Source organism: Equus quagga, chromosome 16 (genome assembly GCF_021613505.1).
Source record: "Equus quagga isolate Etosha38 chromosome 16, UCLA_HA_Equagga_1.0, whole genome shotgun sequence".
In the NCBI taxonomy this organism is placed as follows: Eukaryota; Metazoa; Chordata; class Mammalia; order Perissodactyla; family Equidae; genus Equus; species Equus quagga.
In genome coordinates this window covers 55896294-55909077 of record NC_060282.1, presented here as the reverse complement: position 1 = coordinate 55909077, position 12784 = coordinate 55896294, and the positions used below count along the sequence as shown (strand labels likewise).

Genomic DNA, 12784 nt, shown 5'->3' with positions numbered 1-12784 from the left:
TGAAATGTGTGTCCAGAGAACCTGGTGATGAGAGAGTCACAGAAGAGTAGAGAGAACAACCAGGATAAACACCTGCTGCTCTCTTCCTTATAAATGTTCACTTTAAAAGAGAATTACTAAGTCACAGGGAAGAGGAAGAGTCTTATCAAATAATTCTGCAGGCCAGTTCTTGGTGTAAGGTGGATGGAGAAAAGCAAAAGAAGGGAGGCTTCTGACACAGTTGAGCGTTTGGCTGAGAAAAGTGATAGAAATTGGCTGGAGCCCTCACTTCTCCTGTCGTCCCCCTGGAGTGGACTCAGCCTCCAGAGCCACACACTCACCCATCCAGACTTCCCCAAACTGCCCAGCACCGAGCCTCTTCACCAACTTAATGGACTCCCGAGGGATCTCCCAGGCATCTTTATCCCACGGCTTCTGTGGTTTGGGGCTGATGCATGCCTTCTCCAGTCTCCTGCACAGGCCATCTGACTGCTCTAATTTGAAAGAGAAAATCAAGGTTAAGAAAGGTCATACTTTGCATTTTACTGGTATCTGTAGAGAAGTTTTCACTATTAGTCTTATAATTTCCAATGTGTCAAAGTCTATGAACCTAAAATGCTCATGGGACATCTTTTGGATCGTGACTTTTGAAATTCTTAAATGAAAGCTAATTTAAGACACACACAATTTGACTCATTAGTACTGCTAATCTATAAAACAAAGACAACAAACCAAATAGATAAACAAAGGCTGACAGGTTGTCACACTTCATAAAATGTAATTTCAGATTACTGAGCCCATGTAAGTGCCTCAGGGCCCAACAGGGGGGGGCTTGGCCATGTCACCAGGGGGCCCCTGGCCCCAGAACAGGGCCAGAGCGCCACCAGCTCTCAACATGCATGCCAGACGAACAAGTGAACGGGGATGACAGAGGGAGGGAGAGAAGATTCCACAAAATCTGGTGTACCTTGCTCTCTCCATATTTTGAGGCCTAAGCAAATTGTATAATATGTATTCCTTAGAGTAGGTTGTAAAAATAAGCAGTAACAACAGCTGCCCACTACAACCAACTTCAGTTCATTCACAGCAGGAATGAATATAAAGGCTGGTCACAGGATAGCATAACACGGTTTGAGAATGGCATTAGAGAATGGGACCAGTGACTTGCCACTTCTAAATATTTTGTTGTTATTTCTGTCTTCTTTTACCAAGAGTACATGTTACTTTTACAAACATATACACACATATACACAAAGAAACAGATCTGCAAATCTGCATTCCTATTCCAAATATTTAAAGATGTGTTGTAAAAATACGCATTACACAAAAATAATATTCATTTTCCTCTTTGTGATGTTGGAACATTAACTTTCAAATAGTGCGGACCAGGTGGGAAGGACTGAGATAATTATTCAAAGATCAAATCTGACTTTGAAGGTATTTTTAATAAAAGATTAATTTAGAATCAATTACAGAATATGATCCTCTAACTTTATCCAAAAGAAATAGGATGCCTAAGAATTTTAATGTAAAAAAGTGTTTGACACCATATATTTATCATAATAAACATATTTTGTCTTGTCCAACTTTCAGTTTTGACTTACTTTGGTAATGCTTAATCATGTCACTGATACAAGGAAAAGTGATTCGTGGAGAGATGTAATAACCGCCATTGTCCAGACTCCTAATTTTGTAGTGCTTAATGACATCACCATGCACGGGGTCATAGTCTCTGACAGACAGAGAGAAACTTCCTGGAAGGGAAAAAGTACAGTAAAGATTACACTTATAGTCCATAAATAAGCTCTGCACTATACAACACTGTGGTACACATTTTGTGTAAAAATATGCAAAATATAAATTAACTATGTATACAGTGTATTATTTTAAAAGTCCTATAAAAAGTCTACTGAACAAATGAATCTAGCATTTGTTTGCTATGAAGCTTATCAACATGCCATTTTCCTTCTTCATGACAGTTTAAATTATTTCACTGAATTGAAGTTATCTTGATTTTCTTTCTCTTAAAATTTCAAGATTTACTCTAAATAATAATGTAAGAGGCTCAGCAAGCAGAAAGCATGGTAAGAAATGACCATAGCTATGTCTGCTTCCTATGTTACTTTTAGTAGCAAAACTAATCATTTCAGTTTATTTGTTATCAACCTATAAAACTTTCACTACTAGAACACAATATATCCCTTTTTCAAAAGATTCTAGCCCAGTTTCTAAGAATGATTTGCTGCTAATTAGTGTCTTTTAAGAGGGCTTCAGCCACTTCCTACCTTTTAATGTCTCACTTTCTCTGATGAGAAAAGCTCCAGGGCTGTTCCCGGGCGCCAGCAGCTGCCTCTCTGCGTCTTTCCTGGTTATATCCTTGAAAAACCACCTGAGGAGACATCGTAACATTTCATGGGTGTTATGCTCCAGGGAAGGAAACAGATAAAGAATAAACAAGAAATCCCACACAGTGCACAAAACCATCAAGATGACAACATGCGAGGACTCACTCTTCTGTTTCCAAGGTGTTGACTTTGGCGACGTAGTTGCTGGGGATGAAGCCTTCTCTCTTTGTGGAGAGCGACTTGGCTCTCCACCACTCTCCATGCCTGCAACAGAAGCACATCTCAAAAACTATTTGTGTCCAATGACTCAGGAACTACAGGAGCAACTGTCTTAAGATGTTTGATTTTTGGGGGGAAGTGGGGGCTGTGACGGAGGGTGGGGAAGATCCCTGGAACCCCAGAATCCAGTAGGAAAATTCACTCCCCTTGCTGAAACAAAAACACATTTAGAGACTGCAGCAAAGGAAAACAGCCTCACAACTGAAGTGTGGGTCACTGTGCTCAGCACTACACAAAAAAGAGTTGGTGACAATGGTTCCTATGGTGCAGAAGCAAAACGTTTGTAACTCCCCCAGGATAGCTAAGAAATGCGTTAGGATTCCTACAGAAATGGGAATCCAGGAATAATGATCCATAGTTTCTGTGTTATAAACTCCTTTGTTAAAACATCTGGTTTCCATGGAAAAAGGAAACAGAAAACCATAAGATAATTCCAAGTAGGTAGGCCTCATCACTGTGCTCTTGCCCTCAGTGAGGAGCCAGGAGGAGGCTGGGGTCAGTGAAGGAAGCAGGACTGGATGGGGTCCTATGAACCTCAACTATGCTCCCCTTCAAATTCCCAAGCACAGATGGGACCCCTGTCTGTAGGACGTGAAGGACGACCTTCTTACTACATGCCTATAAAGTAGTCCCCCCTTATCTGAGGGGGGTACCATCTAAGACTTCAGTGGATGCCTGATACGGAGGAGAGTACTGAACTCTATATATAGTGTGATTTTTCCCATACATACATACTTATAATAAAGTTTAATTTATAAATCAAGCACAGTAAGAGATTAACAATAGTTAATAATAAAAATAGAACAATTATAACAATATACTGTAGTAAAAATCATGTGAATGTGGTCTCTCTCTCTCTTATCTTACTCTACGGTACTCACCCTTCTTCCTGTGATGATGTGAAATGACACAATGCCTACGTGATGAGATGAAGTGAGGTGAATGACACAGGCATTCTGACACAGCATTAGGCTACTATTGACCTTCTGACAATATGTCAGGAGGAGGATCATCTGCTTCCAGACCGTGGTTGACAGCAGGTAACCAAAATCACAGAAAGTGAAACTGCAGATAAGGGGGGACTACTGTGCTATATTTATATATATGCATACACACACACGATCCTCACATCAACACCATGACAGGTATTGCCGTTCTCATTTTATAAGTGAAGAAACTAAGGTATAGAGTTGAAGTGACTTGTCAAGGTCACACAACTATCAAGTGACAGGGCCAGCCTTAGGCCCAAGTTCGTGGTCAACCAGTAAGTGACAACTGCTCCCAACCACTTAATGCCTTATACTTAATAAGGAGTCTCCTCCTCCTTCTAACCCTGGTCAGCAGGCCAGGGTGACAAAGTATGCAAAATTAGTAGGAAAAGCAAGCAAGAATTAAGAGACTTGGAGTTCCTTATTCTCGGTACTGTCCTGAGCCCCAAGGCCACAGGTCTGTGAGTCAGCATGGAGGCGTCAGGAAATGAGGATGTCCCAATGTCTTCACAGAAGCATCTTCACAGAAGTGTCTTCGCAGAAGTGCCACAACTGCTGAGCAAGGGCTTTTCCAAGATGACTATTGCTTCAGCACAGGGTCCTTATAAATCACACCAAGTTGGGCCCATACACCAACTCTGAATTTTAAGTAATATAACTAAATAAAGATGGCATTTAAAAAGAATATGTCAATTCCACACAGACCTCAACTTCTTTAGGCAGCACAGATGGATAAAGAAACTGGTGTCTATCTTCAAAGGAAACCTCCTAGAGAGTGCTCACAGCCAAACTTAAGAGGAAAACCCCTTTGGCCCTACTCCTCTCACTCCCAAAGCCCTCCTGGCAGCAAGGAGGCTGGGGGGACCTCATGCCCACCACAAGAGGGGTATCTGGCAATCACTGTGCTACTGGAAGCAAAAGGAGGGGGACAGCATGCAGGACTCGGTGCCTGAGCACAGGAACAGCAGGCACAGTGCACTTGGCGCACTTACTCTTCCAGCACTTTCATCTTCTCTCCTTTCTTGAAAGACAGGTCGTCTGGGTGGATGCCATCATAGGGGTACAAGGCTACCACAATGTCTCCTTGCTCCTCTGGATCTAAAAATGAAGAATACAAGCAAAGACCTTTACGAACCCATCAGCAGAAACCTTTTAACAAATGCTCATCAGGCCCAAAAGGATGAGATGACGGGCTGAAGAGCAGGGCAACTGGAAATAATGATGTGTGTTTCCTCCCTAGTGGGGCCCAGGGCCTAACATGGTCTACACAAAGTAACATGCTGTACACACCAAGTACAGTATTTGTTATCTCAAATCGTACAGACCTACAGCTATAATTAATTCCAACTCTATATTTAAGAAATGATACACCCACGTGCATAGCAGCATTATTAACAGTCGCCAAAAGATGGAAACAACCCAACGTCTGGTGACAAATGGATGGATAAATAAAATGTGGTATATACATACAATAGAATATTATTCAGCTTTAGAAAGGAAGGAAATTCTGACACATGCTACGCCATGGATGAACCTTAAAGACATCATGCTAAGTGAAATAAGTCAGACATAAAAAGACAAATATTGTATGATTCCACTTAATGAGGTTCCTAGAGTAGTCAAACTCACAGAGACAGAAAGGAGGATGGTGGTGCCAGGGGCTGGGGAGGATGGAGGTAAGTTGGTGTTTAATGAGTATAGACTTCCAGTGAGATGATGAAAAAGTTCTGGAGATGGATTGTGGTGATGGTTGCACAATAATGTGAATGTGCTTAATGCCACTGAACTGTACATTTAAAAATGGTTAAAATGGTAAATTTTATGTTACAAGTATTTTCCCACAATAATAAAATAAATAAAAACACCCAGGACAACTACTTTATGGAGTCTCTAACAGTGAAGAAACTACCATGTTGCGATGAAAACATACCTTTAGTTTGAAACCTCTGTCCTGGTAAAAGCTGAGATTCTGAAACCTAGGAGAGAATGTTTGTTAGAAAAAATTTTTATGTTTAGCTTTTCTTACATTCATGTTGTAGGTGACATATTTTTCTAACAGTAGCAAATGAGGTTCAGATTTACTAATTTATCAAGCCAGAAATGAGAGGCATACAGAGAAACCATCTTGTAAACTAGTCTTGACCTACACAGCTCAGTGAAACGGCTCTGCTTTCTAAAAGGGTCATTTGCCTGCAGTCGCAAGAAAAGAACAGGGCCCGAGGCAGGGGCTGTGAGAGGCTTACCCAATCATCATTCTCCCTCTGATTTGGTAACAGAACCCTAATATTATTTAGGTTGGCAACTTGCCCAGCTAAATGACAATGCTTCCAAATTCTCTAGCATTCTACGCAGATGGCAGCAGGGAGTGTATCTTTTACCAAAACAGTTGTGTGGGCCTTGGGGCCGGCTCTCCTTTCCCTTGCCCTCTTCTTTCTGCCTAGAAACAGGTGAAGGCTGGAGGCTCAGCAGCCATGGAAACTAGACACCAGGGACAGCAGAGCAAAAGATGCAAGTGGTCTGGGGCCCTCGTGGCTTTGTGAAATTGCCACCCTGGCCCAGGACTGATGATCTCCACATTTCCCAGACTTGCTTAAAAAACTGTGGTTGGGACTCTGTTACTAGCAGCTGGAACAACTCCTACCCAATCCGGGCTTTCTGTGGCTGACCCTGATCCCATCATGGGGACAGATGCCATCCCGTGTTCTTTTAGTTGGGAGGTGAATTATCAGGAAGGGTCTGGTGGCACAAAAGGCCACCTCAATGACCTTTTAGATCAAATTCCCTTTTCTCTCAGTGACGAAGGGGAGGACGTACAAGGCCTCTTGGGCCCCTTTTAAGGAATGTCCTGTCAGAGGCCTATACCCACAAATCTAGCAACTTTTCTCTTTGATTACAGTGACTTAATGGAGTGGGACTAAAATAGTTTGTACTGAACTTTAAATTTCTGATGAAAGTCAGCCTACAAAACCCCTAATTGCAAGGTTGGGGCTGGGAAGATTACTATATTTTCTGGCATTGGAAACTCATGGGTCCATATTATCCTTCAATAGTTATTTCAAGAAGTTTTATACTGATTTTTAAAATCATTTAGATTTGCATAATTAGGATGTATGATCAATTTTAAATGATTTAGAGGAAATAATTAGAAGATGAGAAACTAATTAAATCATTCTAAAAGCACCAAGCTGATTTTCAAATATCAGAGTCCTTAATTTATAAATGTTTTAATACACTTTTTATAAGACCAAAACACACATTTGCAGTTCATCTACCATTTTTCTTTGTAATGTCTTTTCCTTAGAGGGTTGTTGAGTTTGCACCCATTCAGCCTCATTGTCTCATCACATCTCTGGAATCAATCCAGGGCGCGCATTTTGGCACATCTGGCCGGAGCTGAGAGCGTTATCTATAGCCACAGGATAAAACCAAACCAACTGGCTCACGAAACAAGGGCATCGGTGTCCACAGAAGGCACAGACTAAAATACTTTATGGTATACATGAGGGAATTGAACGATTTCTAACATGTTGACTACTTCTGCTTTCTAACTTAATTTTTAGCCTCTTTTACTCTAAATAAGAGGAAAAATGGTGTGTAAGTTTATACTATTTCCCTTTGCTTTTCTGAATAAAGGACATCTTCGTTAATCATTCAAAAACAAAAGAAAACTTAGGTTTTAAAGCAAGTAAAATCTGGTATATGTGATACCAGCAAAAGTCGGAATCTTTTTATGGGATCTTTGAAGTCTATAACAACAAAACTATTTGTGTCTCCAATTCCTTACATCATTTTATTTTCCATTAATCATATTTATATAATATAATTTTATACCTATATCTATTTATATAATGTTTTTAATTATTATATGTATTTAGTATCACTAAATTATTAAAGCTATTAATAACATATATTTTGAGTTTCTATATATAAAATTACAATGTTAATTTATCTATCTAGAAACATCATGTATGATAATTAACAGCATGCTGTATTCACTCTTCATCTCCACTTCTTTTTAAGAAGGCCAATGGTGATTTATAAATTTCAACAATGATACATAATACTGACATATGTCATACCTGCAGGATAATGGGGTCCGTGGGGGAGGGGCCTGGCAGAAGGGCTTGGTAACATAACACAGTTAGAGAAGGCCAAGGCATTTGAAAACATGTCAAACTAGAGAAACTCTGAAAATTCTTAATAAAGGCATTTGGGCTAACCCGAAATAAGTTGTTTCCAGCTTAAATGCAGAGGAATTCCATAAAAACCAGGCTATGGGAAGATATATATATATGGTATAAGATAGTGAGTAGATGGAAAGGATATAAGATCTGAAATAAAGTGCATTTAATGTTGTAATTACCCAAAGTCTGCTTCTCTTTTCCACGAAATGCGGTAAGAGTTCTTCCTTTGCCAAGCATTTCCGAAATGCATTGAACAGCACATAATTCACATAAAATTTCTGGTACAGATATTTGTCCAAGGTTGGGGGCAGTTTTTTAGCTATGTTTTTTCTTAATCTTTTAATTTTCTAGAATAAGTCATGACAACTTCAGTATCTGTACTATTTGGAATTAATTAAAGAGTGATAAGATTGGATAAAGTACGATATGCCAAAGGACATTTTAGCTATTACTTATTTTAGCTTCTGACTTGACTCCAGCATTTCCTTCTGCTTCCAGACCACTGCACTAATCTCACGACCTGTCCTATGTCACCCGAGCTCGGAGAGACAGATAGATCCTCATATAAAGAGTGGGTCTTCACTCCAGTAATATGAAAGATGATTTTCTCCACACACAAGAAGGTGACCAAAGGCCGCTATACTGTACAATAAGTGGCCTGGTTATCCCTAAAATTTACGAGATCTTTAAAGGATTAAGTTACAAATCATACCAAAAATTATTTGAGGCCCAAGTAATCGATGTGACTTTTTGCATGCACATGTTACAGATTTGGTGTTTAAATCACGCAGCCATGCTTTGATCCTGCTGTGGGAATTCTCCCCTGAGACTATCTACTTACGGGCCTTTGCTGTTTATTGGACGTTGGATCTCTCACATAAATAGTTCGGTCAGTATTACGTACTGGTTGAGTCTTCAAATCTATTCCATCGTCATTCAGATTGTCTTTCCTTTTTGATTTTATACATCCCATATTTCCTGTTGGAATATAAGAGCAATGACATTGTTTTACTATTCGAGAACTGGCTTCAAGTCATCAAAATTCCTCCAATTAACGAAGAGTAAAAAGAATATACTTTATTCTTTATCATAGATAGTTTAACACACTCAAATGTGGATACTGTTCACAAACCAGTTTGCTTCATCATTCATTTGTGCATTCATTCACTCAAAAACTATTTATTGAACATCAATTTTATGTCAGCAAGACATAATCCCTGCTCTAAAGATGCTCATCTTCTTGTGGCAAAGATGTGTCGATTAATGTTACAGTACAATGTGACCAATCAATGATAGAGGATGCAGTGGATCTAGGAAAGGACATCTAACTCAGGCAAGAAGAAAAGGAAGCGGTCAGGGCAAGCGTCCTGAAGGAAATGCTCTGGTGAGTCAAAACGGGAGGGATGCCAGGCAGGTGGTAAAGTCAGTAAAGGGCTTCCAGGAAGAAGGAACTTCACATAGGTTCGAAGTACTGGCCCTCAGATAATATGGCCCCTTCAGGCAACTAGTTCAATCTCACCCCTGAGGGAACTAGTTCAAGCTGATCCCTTCAGGAAACTAGTTCTACAACGTGAAAGCCTTGCGTCAAGGAGCCGGTAGGGAAGGCCAGGAGTAGGGCTGGAGAGAGAGGCACACCTCTGGTGCAACGCTGAGGAGTTTTCTTACCCTGAAGACGAATGACACAATGTGCAAGGCAAAGTGAAGGGGCTGGAGGCACCAAAGGCAAGCATGACCGGGAGTTAGAATGCACAGAACAAAGCTCCAACTGAATGTGGCTTTCACCAAGACTGGAAATAAAAGAGGAGCCAGGAATGGGAGAAAAGATGCTTGTAGGAACATCCAAATGATCAAATCCAGCAGGCTTCCTAGTAAGATATGTGAGTGTGGAAACCAGGAGAGACGGCAGAGCTAGAGGCACAAATGATGGTATCACAAGTCACCATTGTACGTAAGACTTTGGAGGAAGAACCGTGGACAGAAGCGGGCTTGTGCTTGACCAGTGCAGAATGACATAACCATGCTTCTAAAGGCGAAACTCTGATTCATTTATTCAGTTAATACTAGGATGTGTAGAGCACCACACAAAGCACTCTGGGGCTAAAAAGATGATTTTAAAAATTGAAATCGGTAATGAATCTTGCCTTACAGTATAGCCTCATGGTCAAATCTACACATTAAAAACAAAGCAAAATCTGTTAGGCTCTCCATTAGAAGGCCCTGTAGGGCAGTGGTTCCCACACCTCAAGCAACACCAGAATCATCCAGACTCAACAGACAGATTCCCTGGACACATTCCAGGAAATTCTCTTGGGGCCCAGTGTGGGCAGGGTGCTCCCATATGATTTGTGTCATTCTGAAGCACCGCCCTTTGGGGACCACTGCCTGGAACCTTAGAGGAAGGAAAGATGATTTAGAGTTTGGGGAAGGGGGGGTGGGGGGGAAATCAGGGAATACTGCTGGGGAGGATTTGTTGTAAGACTTCTCAAGAACTCCTCTCTGAACTGTCACCCACAGGCATTGTTGCCACAGCTCATCTCTGTTTTGTTCTGCAGGCTTCCAGTTGGTCTGCAAACTTCCACTTGTTTATCATTTCATGAGTTGACATCTGAAGCCTCTAAAGGACAGTCACACCTCTTTCTGAAACTAGCGAGCTGTAGTTCCCAAAATAAAGGGGAAGCAAGTACTTCTTTGATTCAAAACAGCACATTTTTTTCATATGCTAAAGTTTCTGACATGGAGATGGGTTTTAAAGACTTGTAAACAAGGGAGATGGGTTTAGAGTTGATCTGTAAACAAACAGACAAGTTCTTTTTTCACCAGTCCCCCCCATCCCACCCCCCACGCCCCCACACACTCCCACTCTCTAAAAAAAGCTGTGTTTAACTGGTAAGCCATTAAAATGGTGCTGTGTAACTGAGGGAACTTGGTACTGGAAAAGGCCTCCCAGCACGACCCATAAGCACACACCAAGCTCTGGGGGAGGAGCCCTGCGGGGGCCGCCCGCCCCCCGCACCCCCCACGCTCTGATGCCGGGCTACTGGGACACAGGAACCCCCATGCCGGGGACTCCCAAACCGGCTGGGGCTGCCCCCCCACCCCCAGCCCTCGCGGCTTGCTCCAGCTCTCACTCTTCACTTCTCTCTTCTTCCTCTCTCCAGCTCTCTCTCTCCCCATCTCCAGCTCTCTGTCTCTCCAGCTCTCTCTTCTCCCTCTCTCCACCTCTTTCTCTCACTCTCTATCCAGCTTTCTCTTTTTTCTAGATCTCTACACAAATGTGACCTCCCCAGACAGGTCTTCGCCAACCACCCTATTGAAAAGAGCAGCCCTCTGCCCACTCCTCTCACTCTACCCTCTTATTTTTCTTCTTAGGACTGACACTGCATTAAACGCTGGTTCATTCATGGTCAGCTCCCCAACAGAATGGAAGCAGATGGGGTAGGCTCCCAGCCTGCTTCTCCAGTGCAGTTTTCCCAGCACTGAAAACAGTGCCTGCATGGGGCAGAGCAGGGGCTCCAAGAACATTTACTGAAAGAATGAATGGGTGGAGCGGCCCCGGCTGTGGCACTCAGCGCTTCCTACATCCTCACCCCCACCCCTCTTGCTAAAGGTGAGCAGGGAAAAGGAAGGGAGGAGAAATCCACCTCAGTCCTTGTTTTACAAGAAACAGAGAGACAGAGACCACTAGAACCGACTTCTCGTTTATAGGAAATACAGAGGTTAGAGGAACAAAAATGATCTGACCAACCCATAAAGTGTGCTAAAGACAACTAGCCTGGACACTTCAAAAAGTATCGGGGGAGCGGTGTGGGGGCAAATTATTCCATATGAAGAGAGACTAAAGAGGCACAATGTGTGCACCTTGAATGAATCCTGGATGGGGGGAGGGGAGGACACACGGCTGGGAAAATTGGGGAAATCTGAATATGTCAGAACATGATATCCAGGAATTGTCAGGTTTTACAGGCGTGACAACAGTATCGTGGTTGCAGGAGAATATCCATGAGGAGCCCTGGAGGGATGCAGGCTCATGGGGCCCACAACTTCCAACACTTCAGACAAAATGAAAAAGAGAAAGGTGGGACAAATGTGGCAAATCAATCTAGCTGAGGACATTCATTTTTTTTTTTTTCTGTAGAAGTGGAATTTTCAAAATAAAAAGGTGAAGGGGGGAGAAAATAAGAGGGTATTATGAACAACTTTATACAGAAAACTTGTTCAAGATGTTAGACTGTCCCCCCGTGTGTGTGTGTGTATGAGTGTGTGTGTGTGTGTGAGGGCAGGAGATGAGATTAGAAATGTACTTTGTGGGGTGTTATTTATATGTCATGCCGAGCAGCGCAGGCTTCATTTCAGCAGGGAGCCATGGCAAGTTTTTCAACCAGGGAAACAACACGAAAGATCTCTACTTCCAAGAAAGAATGTTGTAGGAAGCGAGGAGGGAGAAGAGAGCTGGAGTGGGGAAATCCATGACCAGACCTCTGAAGGGGTCCAGATGAAGAGATGATGGCGATTGTCCCAGGGCAGTGGCCGTGGGAAGGAAGAAGCATGAAAATGAAAAGCAGGTGGATGTGTGAGGGGTGGCGATAGTCCACAGATTATCACTGATTTATACTTACATCATGTTTCTCCCCGCCCCCATCACCATGGATAATTGAGAACTAAATGTATGTACTGTAGATGGGAACAATCACAATGCTACTCCGTGTGGAGTTACCATCCCGTCACGGCTCAGGCAGAACCATGCCCACTGGGCACCGAGCTTTGCGTTTGGGGCCGTGCAGTTCAGACGAGCTCCAGCAAGAAAGCTGGAGGGCTCCTCGCTGTGACATGGGAATGAACAACTGGAAGTCATACCAGCTCCTGCAATTCCTCATGCTGTGTGAAGGTACCAGCAAAGTAGAAAATACAATGCACCCCCAACAAAAACTGAGAAAGTAGTTACATGTTTGCAAGTGATAGGAGTTACTCTTCACCATGATCATATTTTTTAACTAAACATTTATAACTT

General features: G+C 42.2%; 1 protein-coding gene across 2 annotated transcripts in view; it reads right to left on the bottom strand.

Annotated features, from left to right (window-relative positions):
• The window catches only part of LYN (LYN proto-oncogene, Src family tyrosine kinase), a 61948-nt gene extending 53199 nt beyond the window's left edge, over window positions 1-8749 (bottom strand). Inside the window, exons 1-7 of one of the 2 annotated variants that reach the window (XM_046642313.1) lie at window positions 8618-8749; window positions 5523-5568; window positions 4585-4690; window positions 2490-2588; window positions 2265-2368; window positions 1584-1733; window positions 321-473 (exon numbers count right to left, since the gene is read on the bottom strand). In XM_046642313.1, the coding sequence (XP_046498269.1) occupies window positions 321-473; window positions 1584-1733; window positions 2265-2368; window positions 2490-2588; window positions 4585-4690; window positions 5523-5568; window positions 8618-8749 (790 nt within the window). The remainder of the gene's footprint in view (window positions 1-320; window positions 474-1583; window positions 1734-2264; window positions 2369-2489; window positions 2589-4584; window positions 4691-5522; window positions 5569-8617) is intronic. The other variant, XM_046642314.1, reaches the window with a different exon arrangement.
• Between the last annotated feature and the right edge of the window lie 4035 nt (window positions 8750-12784).